We start from the raw sequence: 22,186 nt of genomic DNA, 5'->3' as shown, positions 1-22,186 counted from the left end.
GCACGTTCACGTCACACCTTCTTTTCCCGCCGCGTCGGTTCACCTGTCTGACTCACTGTACGCCGTCCTCCATCGTTTGGTTTGACCTGTCTGAGTGTGAGGGCCACTGTCTGCAAAGAAAAGACACCAGATACATTATATATATTATATATAAGAAAAATTCATAAATATAATAGAAGAAAATAACATCTCAAGAAAGAACTTCTATTACAAGAAAAGGTTTTTCTATTTTCGGAAAAAACATGAAGAGGAAAAGTCAGAGGAAAGTTGCAATGTTTCCGTTTTTAGATATGCGGTGTTATATGTTAAAAAAAAGTGTAATATTTGGATAAAATGTCAAATTTCTGAGAAAAAAAAAGAACTTATAAGAAAAAGTCAGAATAAAGAGAAAGTAGAGCCATGCAATTATAAAATGTATAAAAAAAGTCAACAAACATAAAAAACTGCAGCAGTAAAACAAATAAAATGTATAAAAGCACATTTAAAAAAGTGAAACTTGGAGACATTTTTAGTTTTACGTTGTTACATCTTTAGAAAAAAGCTGTAATATTTATTAATATTTGGATAAAAGTTTAAATCTTTGAGAAAATAAAGAACTGATATTACAAGAAAACGATAGAGATGTAACATTGTGAAGTGGTGAAACAATATTTAGAGGAAAAGGTTCAATATTTGAATTAAATGTGTAAATATTAAATATTTTCCTGCAGTGGTCCTGACACTCTGTAACAGCCTGAACATGGTGAATAAATAAATATATATAAATTATATGTATATATGATATAAAGCCAAAGTACGGCGTACAGCGAGTCACTGATGAGGCGGGGAAATAAAGCTGAGTCATGCTGTGACGGTGACGATGACACAAACTAATGTCTGCTTTTGAAATGCTCGTTATGCCTGACGAACTCTTTGTTTTAACATTTATTTATTGCATTTTGTGGCTTTGGACTATTTATTTCAGCTCGTGTTGAAATATAGTTCAGTTTTTACTCGGCTTCAGATTTTTATTTTTTTTTTTTCTTTGTGAGTTTTGGAGAAACAAACTTCTCTGCATGGCTGTTCCTGTCCTGAGTTTGATGCTGTGTTGAATTTTTATTTATGAATAAATTTTTTCATTTGAATGTCGACTTGCATGCCTCGTGTGTTTCCATCTTCCTCTCTGCTGCTCTTCTCTGTGGCTCCTCGAGATGATGCACATGATGATGTCATCATCATCATCGTGGTCGATCAGGCGTCTCAGTAAAGTCAGATCACTGCAGAAACGTCCATGTGAAGCTTTTTATGTTTTCATCCGTGTGAAACTCTGAAAATAAGAAACAGCATCTGCAGACGCCGCCACGGTGAACAGACGTGTTTCTACGGTAGCCCAGAACGGACAAACGAAACACTGGCTGGATCTTCACAGCCACCGTAGTTTCTCCTTCGTTCTGAAGGGTGACTTGAGGGGGTCTCAGTCGGCAACAGCAACACTAGATGTCACTAAATCCAACACACGGGTCCTTTTAAATGATTTTACACTCATGAAAAATGTGAACTGTCCTATCAAGAGACAGTTTAGTTTGTCCAGTCTGAGCCATGCAAGAAACACGATGGTGGAAGAGGAGCTGCTGAGTCTGTAGATAGAAAAAACTTATTTTCAGGCGTTCACACACTAAAAGTTTTTTAGTCGTTACATTTCTGCCATATTCTGTAAACAGAGCCACATGAATCTGACACACGGGACCTTTAATGAATCCTTACATTAGTGCCAACCTGTGGGAGTATAAAGAAGTTTTGTAGTTGTAATAAGTTGTAATATTTTGAGAAATTTTAGGAAAATAGAAGTTATTTTAAGAAAAAAAACATCAGAAATGTTTGCACATTTTGTCGTTTTGTTATTTCAAATGTTGCGGTCACGTCGCCTCCTTTTAGGATGGACACGTTTCTGCAGTGTCGCCTTACTGAACTCAGAGTTTTTGTTGTCGGACTGTCGGTGTTTGCATGAACATGTAGATTTATCCGTTTACACCACCTGCAACTGTCGACAAACACGATGCTGCCACTGTCTGATCAGAAAGACAAAAAATACTTTTTAAAATAGAAAATTCTGGGTTGCCAGGTTGTGAAAATCTCAGTCTGAGAGGAGGTAAAGCATCATTACAGACGTGTCGTTTTAGTCACGTACATGAAAAACATGTGAGACTAACTGTTGTGTGGAAATATGGATGTCATTAACAAACACAGACTGACCATCATTCACATCCCCCCCCCCTCACCCCCTCCATCCTCACCTCTGACCTCTGACCCCTCCACCCTCACCACCTCCCTGCATGTCACTGCTCTGGGTGCAGCATGAAGCGAGCCAGCTCTCTGGGGGTTCTTAACGTGCCGGACAAGGCTGCGAGTGACCACTACCAAGTAAGAAGGCCGAGCGCCGGGAGCAGAGGTGTCTGCAGAGAGGCTGACGGGGTCAAAGTTCAAATATTAATACCTCCTAAAATAAGTTTAAACTGGGTTACCTTTATTCTGTAGTGACCAGAGAAGTACTGTAAAAATACAGTACAAGTATGAGGTATTTGAACTACTTTACTTATATTATACCTGTAGTCCATTTTAACATTCAGAGGAAAATGTTCTGATGAATGTTTTTATGTTTATCTGACAGAGTTTAGACACTTTGATTGACACGTTTCCTCAGAGACTTTCTGCAGACACTTTCTGACTCTGACTTTTCTTTTGTGCTCTCTCGTCTCTCTCGTGTCTTTATAAACTGTTTCAGTTCATGTTCGTTTAGTTTTGTGCTCCGATAACACGAGTGACGACAGCAGTGTGACTCACACACTAACTTCATTATTTTGACTAATCAGCACAAATTATTGGGGCGTCCGTTTGCTCAGCTGGTTCGAATCCGACCTGTTCACCACATTGTACGACTGAATGTATAAATTAAACTATTTAAACTCCTTTTATAAATATTTCTCTATAACATCGAGTATTTGTGACTAAATAATGAGTAACACGTACTGATTAAAGTCAATTATCAGGGTTATGATTTCCCATGTTGTTCCCAGATATACATATACATATACATGTACATACTGTATGTACTACACAGGGGTTTGGGGTAATGTACGGAAGCCCTAAGCTGTCATGCATTTTTCTCAGACTTGTATTAATTATCCCGTTATCTCAGGATATTATTTCAACATAACGATGTAAATAACTGGAAATCTCGAGAAAACTAATGAAATGACCTCGTTATCACAAAATGTATGAATGTTTGACTGCTCGGGGCCTCCGTAGTAACGTTGAACAGTGTTTAAGTCCTTTTGGTTCAGCTGAAAACAAACTTCTTTAAATATTTTCTGACTTTTTCTGGTTTGTTTTTGAAAATATTCCAGCCGTCCGTTGTTCATTCTGACGATGTTTTCCGCAGGAACGAAATAATCGTCTGAAGAAGAGTCGGGACCTGAGTGCCAGCCACACTAACCTGGCGCGTTGAAGGTTTTTTATTCGACGGAGAGTGACCCGAGAGGTCGCAGAGGTCACGAGAATCCTGTGGCCGTAAACGTGTGTGAAAGCTTCATCAGTGCTCACTGTACAGGTTTCAATGTTTCACTGCACTTTGGAAGGTTTGTGGTGTTTTCTTAATCAAACATATCGAGGAACAAGAGAAACATGAACATACTGCTGTATGTTTGAGATCCGAGTGTGTACATCTATTTTTGTATGTGCGTGTACTGTATGTAAGTCCTGTTTAATATTTAATGCTATCTGAAGGCAGACTCAGAGCGCAGCTTCAGTCTTACAAACATTTCTCCTTTAACTCAGTTAAACTGAAGCGGGTGAAGCCAAAAAAATACAGAGATCCAGTTCACAGACCAAGCGTCCACGCTCTTAACCCTGCATAACTTTAAGCCTTAATATAATGTGAACAGGTGAGTTGTATATAAATTCACCCTCAGTACAGTTGTCATGAACGGGGAAATTAGCTACAGAGACCAAAACTGTTTTTTGTACCAGGCTGTAAACATGTTTATTTCTGCTGTGAAGTTGGACATTACGGCCAAAACCCGACTGTGCACAAGCGCCACCTACTGTTTATCTCCCAACACTAAACATTCACACAGCAGTCGTGGAAGGAAACACAATTATTTTCTCGAGCTGATTTTCTGGAAGTTGTTCCTCGTTTGAACACGTCGTAGAAAAGTCTTCGTCTGTGATCAGAGATCCAATGATCAGCTGTTACGTTCATTTTAGTTTTTTGGCGTCGCCTGCTGAGTTTTAACTGCAGCTCTGCCTCTTTGGAAATGTTTGAATGACTTAAACTAGCGACTCTGCAGAGAACTCGTCCAGCGATGACGTCTTCTCGTAGGCCGACCTGGACGTTAGCTCAGCTTAGCTCCGCGTTCACTCTGCAGATTTCCAAAGGAAGTTCTGAACTGAAGAAAATAAGATTCATGACATGAGTCCACGTCATTTTCTGCATTCATTCACCTTGAACACAAACTGTTGGAAACCCGTTCGACATCTCAAACGCTCTTCAGAACTTTGTTCCTAAAATGTTCCGTCCTGTGTCGATTGAAGATTTTTGCTTTTTGATGTTGAAGTTTGAAGTTTACATTTTGGGGTTTTGTAAATGGACTTTTGTTTCTGTGCTTCGCTGCTCTTTCTTTCTGTAAAAAGCCTCGAGGTTAGTCGAGGCGCGACGATGACTTTTTATGGCACATGAAGGCCAACCGACACGTTCTCAGGACCGAGGCGGGAGTTTCACACTTTTACACATTGACGCCTTTTTTATTTTCAACGGTCGGAGAAATGTTACAACATATTTTATTTACTTCTTTTAGTCGAGACAACACTTTACCACGTCAGTAAAGTTGGACACATCCAACCAAAAAGTACCAATTATGAATTATTTAAAACTAGTTACAGTTATTTCCTGAGATTTAAGCTGCAAATGTAAAATGTATATTTGCTATTACCAAAATAAGACGGGGTATTTCTCTTATAACTAGTGTTAGTAACAAATATATACTTTATCTGACCTGACACAGATTTTAATTTAAGGATGTAAACGTGGACAGCAGACAGCAAACTCAAATAACTCTGCAAACTTATGAATAATAGTCTGACACGCTTTGGTTGAAGTTCCTGGTTTTCTTGATTTATTAAATGAAGTTCACGCTGCAGACATGCTCTTCTTTTTTAAAGGGAACTAACTAAGTAATGCATATTTATCATCTTATACTGGTGACAAGCTTGAATTAAAACACACTTTTAATTTACAGCCCCATCGATCGATCAGCGATCGAGAGTTTATTTAGTGAAAAAATTAAAATTATTGGACCAGATTTATGGTATCATTTGAAAATGTTTGATAGCAATACTAAAAACCTGTTATGGTACCTTAAATACACTAAATATAAACATATAATAAAATAAACACACTCATCTCTCATTCAACTGTCCAAAAACTTTAATTAAAATTTCTGATTGAGGAGTACGGCTGCACATAAATATCTTAATTCATTAATTAATCAATATTAATTAGTTCTTTTAAACATCAGATCAGGTCACAGTTTCCCAATCTGAATTCTTTAGTTCATGTTGTCAGTCAATGATTAATTAATTAATAATTAACGACCGGTCATGAGGAGATCTGAGCTGGAAACACTGAACAGATCGATTAAATTATAAATCTGTAATTATATTAAAGGTCGTTTTTCATGAACAGGGCTGTGCAATAAACGTTTGTTTGACTCCATGTTAATTAATTCATATCCGATAATTCACATGAAGGCTTTTATTAAAAACATTATACTAAACATAAATGTAGGTCAAATATTTAAACCACGCCCTGACGTATAAATGTAAAATCTGAAAACTTCTGTGCCGGCAATAATTTAGTCAAAGTGATTTTTTTATGTGAACTGTTTCATTTTTGGAGTGACTCTTATAACGATGATTTATCGACACTTTGTCGAAGCTTCTCGTTGACTGTTGATCAGTCCGCTCGTCAATCTGCTTTGTTTGTTTTTTTTATCCTTATTGTCTAACGAGGCACATAACTGAACAAAGTCTGATGAACAGGGCAACATTTCAGGGCAACAGTAGACAGGCAACACCTTCAGCAACTGGCAACAGAGTGACTGTAATTAAATGTTTTGATGTGGTTCACACAGGATAACATGCAACGACACGTTTTTGCTTCCATATTTGTACTCGTGTGTTGTCAGAGGCAAATTTTCTACGTTTGTAATAATTCATACGTAGTTCTGTTTCTGTGTGAGCCTTGTCACGAACACTGTTGCCTGATGTTGGGTCAAAGTTGCTCAACTTGTTGCCCTGTTGCAGAGGACAAACTGCAGCAGCCTGATGTGGAAATCCGTCCTTATGTCCGACTTATAATCAGGTTTCCGTGGAGACGATGATGACATGAATGTAGATTTATGGATCTATGGAAGCACGGTGACGACAACAAAGAAAGTTTTAGTCGACTTTGTGTTTTCTTGTCAAAGCAGTGAAAGTAAAAGTCTCACAGTCCGTCCACTGATGCAGTTTTTTTATTTTTAATTGTATTTGTTGACGTGTGGAGCGGTGATGTGTTACATAATAAATGATTTCTGTCTCCATCTGTCAGGGTAGCAGCAATATTTCCCCTTTAATTTAATTAGAATAAACCTGTTTGAACCTTCTTGCTCATCTTTAACTTAATTCATATCTCTCCCACCGCTGGGCATTCATCAGCCGAGTTACCATGGCAACACTGTTGGATGCTGCTGCACCGCTCCACGTCTCAGACCAGTCTCCTAAAAAGTTCTTTTTTTTATGTCACTTTGCACTCCAATGGTTTTTGGTGTGTGTGTGTGTGAGAGACAGAGAGAGAGTGTGTGTGTGTGTGTGTGTGTGTGTGTGTGTGTGTGTGTGTGTGTGTGTGTGTGTGTGTGGCCTCCACGTTAGAGATGAAACTGTCCCCCGTCGGTGTGTCGGATGTTCCTGGATGAGACTGGCTGTCCTGACACTTCTTGTCTTCTCGGCTTTGTGTTTGTCTGCAAACTATTGTACAGCTCAACTGTATTTGAATAAAACGTCAAATTTATGACGCTTCTACTGTGATTTCTAATACTTTAACACATTTACCCAGGCACTAGAACTTATTAGTATAAGTATTATTATTACTACATGTATTCAACAGATTTAATTGTATTTATTCTTTATTTTAGTTCCTAGTTACTTTACAGGTAGAAACAGTTCAGTGTTTTAAAATGTGAAGATTTTCAGCTTTTTCTTTGAATTATTTTAATAATTTTGACATTGTGAAAGTGTCTCAATTATTAATTGAATCCATAAATAAAATAATCATCCTCTGTTAACCAGTTCACACCCTGTATATGATGTTATATGTTAGGAGATCTACACAAGTGTGCTGACGTAAAAAAGACAATACGTCAGTAAAACAGCTTGAAAAACATGTAAAAATGTTAAAAACATTTTAAAAACATGTTAAAAATGTTAAAAACATTTTAAAAACATGCACAAATATGTTTAAATCAGGCCCACCGTTCAAGAAAAACTAAAGAAGATGAGTTAGAACAAACACACACAGTTTAATCTGCAGCTAAACGTCAGTTTTTGGTTCTAAAATGTGAATTTCTATTCTTATCTTTGAGTTTTACATGCAGCAGTTTTACATAATGACGTTGCATGCTGGCTGTAAAATGTTTGTTTGTGTCAGCGACTTCACTGTAAACTTTTTTTAAAGGATTCAAAAGTGTCTCTCTGAGCTTTTAACCAGTCTAACCCTGTATATGATGTTAGACTGTTATGTATAATAGTATGAGACATTTATCTGCATGGAGGACATTTATTTTTATTATTATTTATTATTTTAGTATTAGATAGTATTATTGGGGTTAATTATTTGGATGGTATGTGTTAACACTTTTTCGTCAATTATATTTACATAGGTGTCCTGAAATGAAAATTAATGCTGTTGTAATGATTAAGCGCCACCTCCTGTAGCTGTTATAAAGAGAAATAAATAAAATAATAAAATAAAAAACATGTTCAGGTGTAAGAATCAAAACATCACGTGCCCCACAACCGCTCTGCGCTGTGATTGGCTGAGCGCGCGTGGTCAGTCACACGGTGGGCGAATGGTCCAGAAACGGCGTGAAAGAGTCCCCGCCCCTCACACACACAAAATGGGTGGTGGCGCCTGCCCGCGGAAGAAAGCTCGTCCGGGACCCGGGCTGCCAATCCTGCATTCGCCGGAGAACGGAAGGCCTTCATGCAGACCCTTCGTCCCCTGGACGAGCCGCATGGGTCCGGATAAAGGAGTTTGAGCCGAAACCGAACCGGAGCCTGGCGAGCTGGGCGCGGGATTTGTGTGGTTGGACAGTCGGAGAGGCTGCAAGCTAGGGTAAAGTCGTATGTGTAGCGTCGGCTTCCGGTTTGTGTTTGTGGTTTTTCAAAAAAAGCGCTGTTCGAGAAGTAAACTACTTCAGTTGACAGTTTAAAAAAACATTATAATAAGTTAATCGTTAAACTATATATAAGAACAAGTTTATTATTATTCTTATTATTAACGGTAGTTATTTTTTTATTTTTTTTGTTGGTCGGTGCGATTAAATAATTAAATAATAACAATATAAAGCAACCAAACGGTCAAGATATCCATTTAATATTTCTACTTTATTATGGTTTTTTAGGTCCATACATAAATTTTAAAATATAAAAGCATTGTTAAAGATTAAACGAGTGGTTGTTCCTCTAAAGTAACTTGCGGCTTACCTGTAGATTGACACAAAAGATGATTTTTGTTAAGGAAAGAGTGACATTTTCATCAAACTTTAATGTGAATAGACTTTTGCAATGTTTAAATTAATATATATTATATCAACTACCTGCGCCCTTATTTTTTTGGTGGGAGTAAAGCCTAACTTCCGGCTGTTTTTCGCGGCTAACGTGGCTAACTTCCCGACGGGAACAGCTGGACTGGGCGTAGGCAGAAGCCAGCACGGCAGCTAGCCAGTACTGTAGGTTAAAGGCGTCTGATAACGAGTCCGACTTAACGGCAGATTAACGACGTGTTAACGTCGGTTCAGTGACGCCGTCGTTGTTTGTTTTTTGTTTGGTTGTTGTGTGTTTGTTTTTGTTACTGTGTGTGGTGTGTGGTGTGGGTGTGTGTGTGGGTGTGTGTGCAGACTGATAGCAGAGTAATGATTTCTTTCGCTCATTTCTAAATGATTAACCTGCAAACAGGCAAAATCTGAGAGAACCAGTGAGAAGATTTAGTCAAGTAAAAAAGAGAGCACACCAGGTAAACGTTTCGATTTTCAGACAATACGACATAAAACCTTGAAAAACATTTTAAAAGTTAAAAACAATTTAAAAAACATATAAAAACATGTATCCCCTGTCAAACTGTTAAAACACTGTAAAAGACACATTTTTGTACAACTGTTTATCAACCTTCAAAACTTTACAAATGTTAAAAACATGTTAAAAAAATCAGTGGTAAAGACATGTCATAAAAGTTACAAACCGTTAACCTCGTGTCCACCCGGTCGCCAATATTAAACCCCTGTATCCACACGTTACCACCATGTTCCCCCTCCTTACCCCACCTGGTATAAACATGTTACAATCATGTAACCCCTGTCGAAACTGTTCCACCATGTTTCACAATCGGTGTCACCCCCTGTCTCACCATGTTACCCCATTTCACCTCGTGTCACCAACCTGTCTCCCCCTGTTCCCCTCCGCCCACCCCGTTCCCGCCCCTCCCGCCGCGGCCGTTCGCCCCCCCCCCCCCCGTTCATCGGCAGCTAAACTCAGTTTTTTGGGTTTTAAACTGGGACTTTCTTTTCTTATTATCTTGAGTTTTTACAATGCAGAGCAGTTTACATAGGACTTGCATGCTGGCTGTAAAAGGTTGTTTGTGTCAGCGATTCAAAGGAAACTTTTTTATCAAGGGTCAATATTTAAATGTCTCTGAGACCGCCGTCGATCTCCCCGGCCATACTCCCGGCTCAGCACGTTGTGTAACAATCCGGTTTTCCCTCCTCCAGTGCCGAGGTGCAGGCAGTGCGACACCAAGTTCGACGTCAATTCAGGAGGAAGGGTCGGTTCCGGTTGTCACAAAGAGGAGCACGGCGGAGAATCCACGCGGCCTTGTGGTTCGTTTATTTTGGCGTGACACACGGAGCGCGCTCTGTGCTCACATAATAAACACTGCAGATCTGTCCAGAATACACTGTTTACGTGTGTGTGTGGTGGGTGTGGTGTGTGTAGTGTGGTGTGTGTGTGGTTGTGTGTGTTGACACCACAATACCTCAGAGCGGCTGTGATCACTTGTTTCTTCTAAAACACTCTGCAGTTTCCTGCTGACCCACTCTGTCAGCAACGAAGCCGACCTCGAGAGTGTGTGTGTGTGTGTGTGGTGGTGTTTGTGTGTGTGTTGTGTGTCCTGTCGTTGCTGCTGACAGTATTTAAATGCTTCATTCGAAGCAGGAAACCGAGAATGTTTTCTGTGTCCCTTGTGTTCCTGCCAGCATCACTGTCGGAGGTGCGGGCGGTGTATTCTGCGATAAGTGCTGCAGTAGAAGGTGGTGCGAGCCCCGCGATGTGGCTTCGTGGACCCGGTCGGGACAGTGCCCGCGGCGAGTGCAGCCTTGTCTCCCCAGAAGGAGACCGGATTCTCTTCTACGAATCAGCTCAAAGTGCGGCTGTGAGGTGAGGAGGGGGAAGATCCTTCAACATGAGGCCGGTCCCTTAAGGGACTCTCCAAGATAACCGCTCAAAAGGGAGGGGGGGGGGAAGAAAGGGGAAAGGGAAGTATAAATCGAGCTGGCTAACAGGTAAACAGCGTGACGGATGACAACATATACGAGATAAAGCTTGACATCAAAGTATGTATGATAAATATGATCAGCGATCCTGACATGAATCCTCCGACCGTAAAGTTTGTCAGGAGAACTTTAAATATTATTGTCGATCTCGTCTCTGTGATGTCCCTCTACGACGACCTGAGATGCTTTTTAAAATTAACTACTTTCCTTCAAATAATAATTAGTTTAAAATATTCTGCAGATTCTCATGAATTGAATTAATCGGTTAAAACAGCCTGAAATGTTCAGATCATCACGTCAGAGACGTCTGATATGCACACAATCTGAAACTGCATTAATTTTCACACATGCAGAAGCAAAAACCAGAAAATGATTTTCATGTTTGTTGAAAGTTTTCAGCCTTAATTCAATTCTAAAACAGAAAGATGAACAACTGCGGACGTTCTTTGACGTTCTCTTGACGTTCTCAATGACGTTCTCTTGACTTCTCATGACGTTCTCTTGACGTTCTCTTGAGTTCTGATCATGGTTGCAAGATATTTATTGTTGAAAAGTGTAAATAAGTGCGGGCACTTGTTCATGTGCGCAGTGCTCTACAGAGCGCCCCCCTGCTAGTCAGTGTGCAGGCTACAAACACAGCAGCAGCAGCTCTTAATGAAAAAATCAACCTGGGTGCTTTATTGCTTATGAGAGGTCTGTTTGTGGTCTGCATGAGCTCGAGCTAAACGTTAAACTTCCGCAGATCAGCTGAATGTTTTTCTGTTGGTCACTCAGGCGGCACCTGTCGGCGTCACTTGGAAAGAGTCGGACAAGTCTGAAACAGACGTGTCGCCTCTCAACAACCACAGTGAGTTAGTCGTGGTACACACCTGATGTGAGTCATGTGGTCTGAACGGTGGGTGATCATCAGTGATAAATGTCTGACGAACAGGGACGTCCAACATAATCGTCCGGCTGGGTTTTGATTTGTCGGCTCTTCCGTCTTCAGGTACTGTTCCCTCGACGGAGAAAGTCACGTCGAGGTGGAGTTGTCTCGAATCTTCCAGCATGCAGATCCGACGGACGGGTCGAGTCTGGAGGTGAGACGGGCACTTATTTGTTCTGACGGAGAAATGTCAAACTGCTCTGTCCCTGTCTGTAACGATGAACTTCTCTCCTCCGTCATGTTGTTCTTTACGGATCCACTAACGTGGCGTGACTCCCAAGCCGTTTTGTGTTTCTAATCGAACACTAACGAACTCTTCTCCTCTCTGCTCCTCGGCATCGCGCTTCTTCCGCCCCGGGCGCAGAGAATGACATTCACACTTTACACAGTCGCTGGACATCACTATCTCTCTGAAGGTCAGCCGCGGTGCCGCTCATCACCTCTCTTTTCGTTTCCAAGCTTCTTTGGTTTCTCCGTGTGCATGCCGCAGCCTGAACGTGCCTCTGTTCTGCTGTTTGTGTGTTTTGTCATCTTCCTGCATGTTCGTGCACGCGCCTGTCACGTCTTCAGCTGGTTGAATCGTTGTGCTCAGATGCAGCAGAAACGTGACGGCATGTGATTTTTAAGGACACCATCAGGACTCCTCGCGGGCTGCCACAAAACAATTATTTTGATAGTCGACTATCACAGATTATTTTTTCGATAATCGACTAATTTGATCAATACGTAAATTGACTGTCCCCGAGAGGGGAGGCGGGTGGGCGGGCGCTGTAAAGCTCGCGGACGGAGCCGGGAGCCCACCTTCGCACCACGAGTCTTTTCCATGCCGACCCAGAGCCGCCAGCGGAGGAATGCGCCCGGTGGAGCCAGCCGCGCTGGGGAGAGGTTCCCGCGAGGGGATCCGCCCGCACCGTGTGCCGTCCCTGAACCGCGACTGCGCGGTGATTGGTTAAAGTGGCAACACCGCCCTGAAATTCACAGGGGAGTCACTGAGTGGCGTTGTGAAGTTGCATGTGGTTGTGAACAGGAGGCAGACGCGGCAGGGAAGCTGCAGCCGCATTTCGAGAGAAAACAGCAAAGTTATACAAAAACAAAAACGAGCGTCCGACTACTAAATTAGTTTTCGACGAGTTTGTTCGTACGACATAAAATCGTGGACTAAGCGTGGCAGCCCTGGGACTCCTCCAGAGCGTAAAGAACGACGGCAGAGAGGAAAACTAAAAACAACAGACGAGAATTTAATAAAACTCATCAGAAAACTCCAAATCATCCAGAATCGCTCGTCGACGCAAGTTTCCCTGCCGTGCTTCTGGGTTCAGTATTCAGCTGCGACTCAGATATTATGTGAATGTATTGTGTGTGTGTGTGTGTAGAGGGAGTCCCGGTGCCAGCGGCATGCTGCTCCAATACAACCGTTGGGCCGCAGGACCCTCAGCAGCTCCGCGGGGAGGTGGCGTACGACAAGAAGGTGGCCTCGCTGTGGCTGGCTGCGATCACAAGGTACGGCCGACACCGACACCGTAAGCAGTGACGGTGATGACGTGTTCATAAACACACGTATGTGTGTTTATTAACACGTCATCACCGTCCTACTGACGTGTAACCATCACGCGGAGCCGTCAAACCTCACGTTGCCAGATCATCGACTGTGTCCCGTGTTTCCACCTGCAGGCGGCCAAAATTCTGTACGAAGCTCGGGACCAGGGACGTGACGGCTCGCCCGTCACCTGAACCTCCAGGGCACACACCAAGTGTTTTCTCTCAGCGGAGGGTTGGGAATTTTCTTAACACCGGTTCTGATTCTGCTTCTCCGCCGCGGTTCTCGATGAAACAAACTCTTTATTACCCTTATAACCAGAACTGTGGACGTCTGTTTAACCACACTTAGGCTGATTGTTCTTCTTCCTAGTTTTTTACATGTTGCATCTCAGAGTTCTATCGATGCTCTCGGATTGAAAAACCCGAATCAGGGATTGCGCAGCGTTTAACGTTCCACGGCAGACGACGGATAACTTTGAGCTCCCGATCAGCCACGTAACACTTTGTAGTGTTTAGCACAAGGTTAGACTGGACTCCGGAGACGGAACAGAAATACAGGTTTTATAACGCAATGATGAACCTTTATGGATCGCGCCAAGTAGGGACTGAAAAAAGAGTCCCTGAGATGAAGCCGGTTAAAGGACAATCCCACCTTTTTAAAGGCCGTTAACAGACAGAAAGCAGCTGCGTGGGATGTACTTTGCATTCAAGGGCTTCAGTTTTTTAGGTTTTACAAGCACATTAAAAACAGCTCGGTGCGATGAAGAGTTTTTTGTTTTGGTGGAAATCCAGCGTGCACCACAGAAATGCAAAGAACATCACACCTTTCTCAGTTTGAACGAGATGAACGTCTTCTGCTGCGAGTATTTACAGATTTCCATCTCCAGGCGCTGAGGAGATTCAAACTGTCACTGACTCTAGGAAAACAGTTAACACACACACAACACAAAGAAATTCTTTAAATTTAGTTTCACGTATTGAAGGTTTTGTATGAGATATTGTGTTAACTCTTCTACTTTAACACGAGGCGTGTGCGTACGTTGTAACTGCCTTTATCCTCTAAAGACGAGTCGGCGTCTCCTTTTTTATTGTGATCATCGATGTTGACTCACCTCCGTCCTTCATCAGACCAGTGTAGGTTCAGTTCTTGTTGAGTAGTTCACCGGGCTTCCATGGAACCGAACAAGACGTTGTTCCGAGCGACCGACGTCAGATTCATTTGTGCCCCTCGGGTACGATCAGCTCACAGAAGCTTTAAAACTACAACGCTTTGTTTTAATTCTCAGTGGACAATATGTTAAGTGAGAGTAAACTTTAAAGGATTTTTTTTTGTGTTAACAACCACTACTAAAACCCTTTTTGGCTGCTGCACATCAATGAGGTTTCTAACCTCCGTCATTCTAAACATCTTTTATTCCGAACACACGAGAGGCTCAACTGTCACAAACTCTCGGGTTCAGTAGCTCACCCCGTGGTAGACTTTTCCCTTCGCGTTGTATCTTAAAACATTTATTAGGTAGCCGAAGCGTGTTCGTAGTGCGCGTGGTGTACGATTGTGAAAGTGTAAACTAATGAGGGTGCCACAAACAATCTTAACCTCGGCCTCCTCTCACGGCGTCTTCTGGAACCTTTGGGGAACTCGGGTGAAAGAAGCCGGTCGGTCCACCGAGAATGAGACTGAAACACTTTAATCACGTGACCGTAAATCTGGCCAACACATCGATGAGAACACTATGTGCTGTTATTAGAATAGGTATTATGTAGTCAATTGGCCTTCTGCAGTAGTTTAACTTGCTGTCGTCCGCATCGTCCCAGTTGTCTAGACTCAAAGAAACACAGAGCTGGTCGATCACCGCCTCCTCCTCTGACATGAATTTATTTTCTAATGCTGCTCAAACATTAAATCACAATTTTTTCGTTGAGTTTCGATCCTTTCAGGCAGACGGAGAATATGGGGAGACGTCCTGATGTCCATTGCGTTCAGTTTGTTTTCTCCATTGTAGAGGTTTGGTATGAAACGGCGGCACAAAAATACACGAAACTTACATTTAAGGTCTTCAGTTATTCTGTTGGGACTCGCTGGTACACCTGTCCCTCGTCACACTGACTCAGTGTTTTGTAGCCCTGACACTTTATCCATTTTTAATCCTCGCTTCATTTTATGCAGTTATTATGGCTGAAAAATGCGCAATACGCCTCTGTTGGATTATTCTGTTGAATAAAATCAAATTTTAGACACTTGGTGGTGTCGTTGGCTCATTTAAAAAAAAAAGAGTCCTTCTTTAAAAACTTTTACCAATTTTTTTTAGACCAAAAATAGATTTTTTTTAAATTTTTTTTTTTTTTTTTTACACTTAAAGGAAAATGTGTAAAAGGGGCAAAAAAACAAACATTTTTAATTTCCCCACTAACAGATGTTGATTAGGTTACACTGTAATAACATATTCTTTTAGAGATACTAACATTAGTATTATTTTACACCCACAGACTATTATCTAGTATGGAATTGAGAATGTGGAATATATTGTCAGCTGCGGCCAAGAACAGAAATACACAAGGAGAATGTGTAACGGTGGTAGTTGTGTAGATGGGCTGACATTAAATATTGTGGTCGGGGCTGGCATGCGGGTCAAGCAATACACGGCAGGATAATGAGCCTGGTCTATCGAGTGGGTAACTTCAAGATATCGTCTGTCGTACATATCAACGGCACATCAGGATGGATACAGGATAAGAGATATACAGGGAATAACACCACTCTGTGCAAAGGTGAGTCTTTTCAGTGGCTGTTTTTCTAGATACTCATGTTGGTCATCCTATTGTACTACAAATCTATAACTGTATCACGAAAATTATGTCGCACGAGACGTCACTAATTTTATCGTGATTGCAGCAAGTATTTCGGTAGATGACACGTGAGTGAGGGCTAATGGAAGGGATATAGGCGCAATATATATAGAGGGAACTGTCGCGCGACCAACATAAGTTAATCTGACCGTTTGTTAAGCACCATTCTATTGTCTCCACGTTAACTAGAATAGGTAGATAACCGATTGGGTTAATACACACATACAGATAATACAACTCGCTATCTATACTGCATCATTGTCGAAGTTGTGTGCGTGTGGTCTACAACGCGCGAGTGTGCGATGGTGGGGATAAATCTGCAGGACGCGGAGAAAATGCAGAACATGAAAAGTGAATGCACCGAGGGGCTTGACCACGAACAACCGGCCGGACTGGTAGTCTCGAACAGCACACACGTGTGTATCGTGTGTGTGGCGCGTGCGTGATAACTCGTCGTGCATAGCGTGGTGAGCGGTGTGGGTACACAACATTTATATGTGGTATCGCGGCAAGAATAAAGGGGAATATTATTTTAAGCAAAACGTTTCAATGTGCTCTGCCGACACACAAGATAATAGGGGATGACCTAGTTTTTGAGTTTTAGAGACGCAAAATCGAATTTTTGTTATAAACTACGGCACAAGGTTCATGTGTCTAGCCATGGCTTATACAATCGGGGCTTGTGATCACACTTTCTTGGGTCATGATACACACTCACAATCTGTCAGACATTTCTGATTCTCAGTTGAGCAAAATGCGCTAGACACAGAGGGACAGTTGCGAGGTTCAGTTAAAGACACATACAACGTTAATACAAGCGAATGTACACACTAACTCTTCTCTTTTTGGATTCAGTGGCAAAGGTGTTATCAGTTGATAGCTCTCTATACATGAATGAAATGCATAGGAGGAGAAGCACGGCAGTTTCTGATTGTGAGGTATAGTAGTGAGATTAATGAGGGATTTATCAGAACGTGCATTACACAAAAAAACAGCATTTAGGCTCGTGGGTCTAGGGGTATGAAATGCTAGCTTAGGGTTGTGAGAGGTCCCGGAGTTTCAAATCCCGACGAGCCCTCCTTCTCTCAAATCTGACTTTGGTGTGCGAGAAAAGTATTTAGGTTAAGATGTATGTTGAGCAATCTTCAAAAAAAGATACGAGTTCCAGCAAAGGACCTGGTTAATCCTTTGTGAACACACTCTGTGCAAGGTCCTTCATGGCAGGTTTCGGAGCCAAGTGAGCAACGCACAGTGTTCTTGACCAAGCCAATAAAATTAGTCAGAGACATTCTATTTATGGATGCAGCAGAAGTATTTCGGGATGATAGCACTGTGAGGCATGAATGAAATGGCATAGGAGTGAAGCCGCACATTTTCTGATCGTTAAGTTACATTCATTGATAGTAAGGAGGTAATTTATAGAACTTGTTTAAACAAGAAAACGCTATTTTGGTGGCTCGTTTGGTCTAGGGGTATTATTCCAGCTTTGGGGTGCGAGAGTCCCGGTTCAAATCCCGTAACGAGCCTCCTTCTCTCAAAATCGGGACTTTGGGTAAGAGTAGTTGGTTAAGATGTGTGTTTGATCAATCTTCAAAAAAAGAAGTACAAGTCCATCAAAGCACCTGGATTCAATCCTTTGTGACACACGCCTGTGCGCAAAGAATAATTCAGGGCAGGTTTCTGAATCCAGGTGAGGCAACGCACAGTTGTATTGAACCAAGACACTAAAAATATCCAAAGACTTCTATTTATGGATTGCAGCAAAGTATTTCGGTATGAAGAGCACTTTTATGCAGTGAATGAAATGCAGGGAGAGAAGCACGCCAGTTTCTGATCGTTAGTTTAAATTCATTGATATTGAATGAGGTTTTAATTAGAACTTTTGTTAAACAAAGAAAAAGCAATTTGTGGCTCCGTTGGTCTAGGGGTAATGATTCTCGCTTTGGGTGCGAGAGGTCCCGGGTTCAAAGTCCCGGCGAGCCTCTTCTCTCAAAATCCGGGACTTTGGGTAAGATATGTGGTTAAGATGTATTGTGTGAGCAAGTCTCTTCGAAAAAGAATACAATTACCAGCAGAAGGCGCCTGTTTCAGTCTTCTTGTGAACACACTCTGTGCAGAGATCCGTCATGGAGTTTCTGATCCAAGTGAGCAATGCACAGTTGTCTTTAAGTAAGACACGAAATTAGTCAAGACTCTTCCTCTTTTTGGATTTGTGGGAAGGTTTTCAGTATGAGGCTCCTCTATACATGAATGAAATGCATAGGAGATGAAGCACGGCAAGTTTCTGATTGTTAGTTATAGTCATTGATATTAATGAGGGATTTTAATTAGAACTTTTTTTAAACAAAGGAACAGCAATTTGTGGCTTGTTAGGTCTAGTGATGATTCTCGGCTTAGGGTGCGAGAGGTTCCCGGGTTCAAATCCCGGACGACCCTACTCTCTCAAATCTAGACTTTGGGTAAGAGTATTTGGTGTAAGATGTAGTGTTGAGCAATCTTCAAAAAAAGATACAAGTCCATCAAGGACCTGGTTCAGCCTTTGTGAACACATCTGTGGCAAAGGAGCCTTCATGGATTGCTGCGCACCGCGCTGTTTGTCTGATCATCAAAAAAAAAAAAAAGACAAAAAAACGGGGGGGGGGGGGGGGGAAAAAAAAAGGGGGGGGGGGGGGGAAAAACCGTCGAGGGAGACGTAGGAGGGTGAAGGCGAGCGAAGATGGGGGGGGGGGGGGGGGGGGGGGCGCCGGGGGAGGGTAGATAAAAGCGAGAAGGCCTAAGCCGTGTCGCTCGAAGGACGAGCGAGGGAGAAGAGGAAAGAAGATGGGGAGAGAGAAGAAGAAAAAAAGAAAAAAATAAAAAAAAAAAAAAAGGAAAAAAAAAAAAAGAAAGGAGGAAGAAAAGGGAAAAAAAAAAAAAGGAAAGGGAGGGGACCTGTAACATTTTTATACCTAATGAGGGTACGTAATGGTTTATACCAAAAGAGATTTTTTTATACTAAGTTTGTTTACTAAATTTTTTTTTTACGCAAACTATTTATTTTTTAAATTTATTACCTGAGAAAATTAGAAAAAATTTTAATCAACATGTTTTCTCGCAACTAATCAATTTTTTTTAACTTAATTTTTTTTGTACTACATTAATTTTTTACCAAAACTATTTTATTTTTTAAATTTATTACACTAAAAAATTAATATTTTTTAAGCAAATTTTTTTTCGCCACTAACAAGTTTTTTTAACCGAGGTTTTAGTTGATATAATCCAAATCAATTGTTTATACAATGTTCTTTTACTAAATTTTTTTTTTTTTTACAAAAACTATTTCTTAATTTTTTGAATTTATTACACGGCAAAAATAAAATTATTTTTTTAAGCAACATTTTTTCTCCAATTACAAGTTTTTTACGCTATGTTTTTTTTTTTAATACAAAAAGCGAGTTTTTTACTGAAATTTTTTTTGTTTTAAACCAAAACTATTTTTTTTTAATTTATTACGCTGAGAAAATTAGAAAAAATTTTATCAACATGTTTTCCCCACTACAGTTTTTTTAACTTAATTGTTTTTTTTACTAAATTAATTTTTTTACCAAACATTTTTATGTTTTTAAATTTATTACACTAAAAAAATTAATAGTTTTGTGAAGCAAAATTTTTTTTCTCCACGAACAAGTTTTTTTAACCTAATTCTTTATTTTTATATAGCCAATAGATTGTTTATAACTAATGTTCTTTTACTAAATTTAATTTTTTTTCCCAAAACTATTTCTATTTTGTGAATTTATACACTGAAAAATAAATTATTTTGTAAGCAACATTTTATTTCTCCACTTACAATGTTTTAACCTAATGTTTTATTTTTTTATACCAAATCGATTTTTACTAAATTTTTGTTTTTTTTGTACCAAAACTAGTTATTTTTTAAATTTATTACGCTGAAAAATTAGAAAAAAATGGAATCAAGATTTTTTCCCCTGTAACATTTTTATAACCTAATTATTTTACCTATTTTTATACCAAAATATATTTTTTTATACTAATTTTTTTTTTACTAGATTTATTTTTTTTACAAAACTATGTCTATTTTTTGAATTTATTACACGGAAAAAAGAAAATTATTTTTTTTAGCAACATTTTTTCCCCACTAACAAGTTTTTTTTTAACTTAATATTTTTTTTAGCTAATAATTTTTTTTACCAAACGATTTTTATTTTTTAAATTAGACACAAAAAATTTGTAATAATTTTATTAAGCAACATTTTTTTCTCCACTAACAATTTTTTTTAACCTAATTTTTTATTTTTTATATACCAAAATCGATTTTTTTATACTAATTTTTTCTTTACAAATTTTTTTTTTACCAAAACTATTTATTTGTTAAATTAGTTATGCGGAGAAAAGTTAAAAATTTTAATCAAGATTTTGTTCCCCATAACATTTTTTTCTATTTACATAATATTTACTAATTTTTAGACCAAAATAAAAAAAATTTATACAATTTTTTTTTTACTAAATTTATTTTTTTTTAGCCAAAACTATTTCGATTTTGTTTAATTTATTACATGAAAAAATAAAATATGTTTTTAAGCAACATTTTTTCTCCACTTACAATGTTTTTAACCTAATGTTTAGTTTGTTTATACAAAAATTTTTTTTATTTTTTTTTTGTTTACTAATTTTTTTTACCCAAACTAGTTAGTTTTTTAAATTTATTACGCTGAGAAAATTAGAAAAAATTTTAATCAACATTTTTGCCCCCTAAAACAAACAAAAAAACAAAAACAAAACCCAAAAAAAAAAAAACACAAAAAAAGAGTTACTAAATTTATTTTTTTACCAAAACTATTTTTATTTTTGAAATTTATTACACTGAAAAAATAAAATTATTTTTTTAAGCAACATTTTTTTCTCCACTTAGACAAATTTTTTTAACCCTAAATGTTTTATGTTTTTTTATACAAAGTCGAGGTTGTTTATTTACTAAATTTTTTTGTTTTTTTTTACAAACTATTTATTTTTTTAAATTTATTACAGCTGAGAAATTAGAAAAAATTTTAGATAACATTTTTCCTCACCAACATTTTTTTTTACCTAATTATTTTTTCTTTTGTACCATTTTTGTTTTAACCAAAATAGATGTTTTTATACTATGTATTTTTTTTTATAACCAACTATTTTATTTTTTTGCATGATTACACTGAAAACTACCTTATGTTTTTATCCGCCCCATTTTTACTACCACTCCACCCTTTTTTTTAACCAACCTCTCTGTATGGCCAGCTTACATTCGTCCGGCCTTTCCCCGGTCACCCTCCATCCCCGATTAAATCAAAGTTACTGTGCTGGTCATCACAATTAAGGAACCATGCTCTACGGAACTACACGCTTATTGAGAAATACTGCATCAAACGTTTCTTTAGTTTGGACCAGGCCATCTGTGTTTGGATCCGGCTTGATAAAGCTCTGTGTTTCCACAGAGGACCGGCCCTTAACGGTGGACTTTCCCAATTAGAAATTTGATTATTCCCCCGTAAAGTTGTTTCCAAAGACATCTGAAGGGGAAGTGGGAAGTTAGAAAGTATATATTGGATGGTCACATAATCATCATTGGTTAAAACACCGGGACCGTGTAACACGGGGAAAGATCACGGAGACCTTATGCTCAAAGTTTACTAAAACAGTTAACATGGTGACGTTCCTTTACTTTTATCTGGAGAGTTTAATCATGCTGCAGCTCAACTGAGGAGGTCAACTCAGACTATGAAACAAGCCTTGGCAGCTGCCGGTACCTGTAAATCTGTTTTAATAATAAGCCTGGAGTGTCTCCCCTAGTGGCCTAAAAAGGTATGACCCGAGAGTCACTATAAATCAGCATGTAGATTTAAATCAACTAGAATAATTGATCGAACTTCCTCTTCCATGTGGCTGAGTGAATCCAGAGTGTTTTATGAAAAGAATAAAGGAAAAAAGAAAAAATACATATCGCATGCGACTTATTTCTTTAACTGGAGATGACGCGTGCAGATAGTGCGATGGTGGGGTG

General features: G+C 39.4%; 1 protein-coding gene across 8 annotated transcripts in view; it reads left to right on the top strand.

Moving 5' to 3' along the window:
• klc1a (kinesin light chain 1a) overlaps positions 1-7,084 on the top strand; it is a 39,791-nt gene extending 32,707 nt beyond the window's left edge. For 5 of the 8 annotated variants that reach the window (XM_027274541.1, XM_027274537.1, XM_027274539.1 and 2 more), the window contains exons 15-16: positions 2,334-2,491; positions 2,528-2,568. In XM_027274541.1, the coding sequence (XP_027130342.1) occupies positions 2,334-2,491; positions 2,528-2,553 (184 nt within the window). In that variant the 3' untranslated portion in view covers positions 2,554-2,568. Of the gene's footprint in view, positions 1-2,333; positions 2,492-2,527; positions 2,569-3,418 lie in introns of those variants that run through there. The other 3 variants (XM_019277986.2, XM_019277982.2, XM_019277987.2) reach the window with 2 other exon arrangements.
• Positions 7,085-22,186: the final 15,102 nt, after the last annotated feature.

Source organism: Larimichthys crocea, chromosome XXIV, assembly GCF_000972845.2.
Source record: "Larimichthys crocea isolate SSNF chromosome XXIV, L_crocea_2.0, whole genome shotgun sequence".
Classification (NCBI taxonomy): domain Eukaryota; kingdom Metazoa; phylum Chordata; class Actinopteri; family Sciaenidae; genus Larimichthys; species Larimichthys crocea.
Note: the sequence above shows the minus strand (reverse complement) of the source record. Positions and strands in the feature narration are given on the sequence as shown.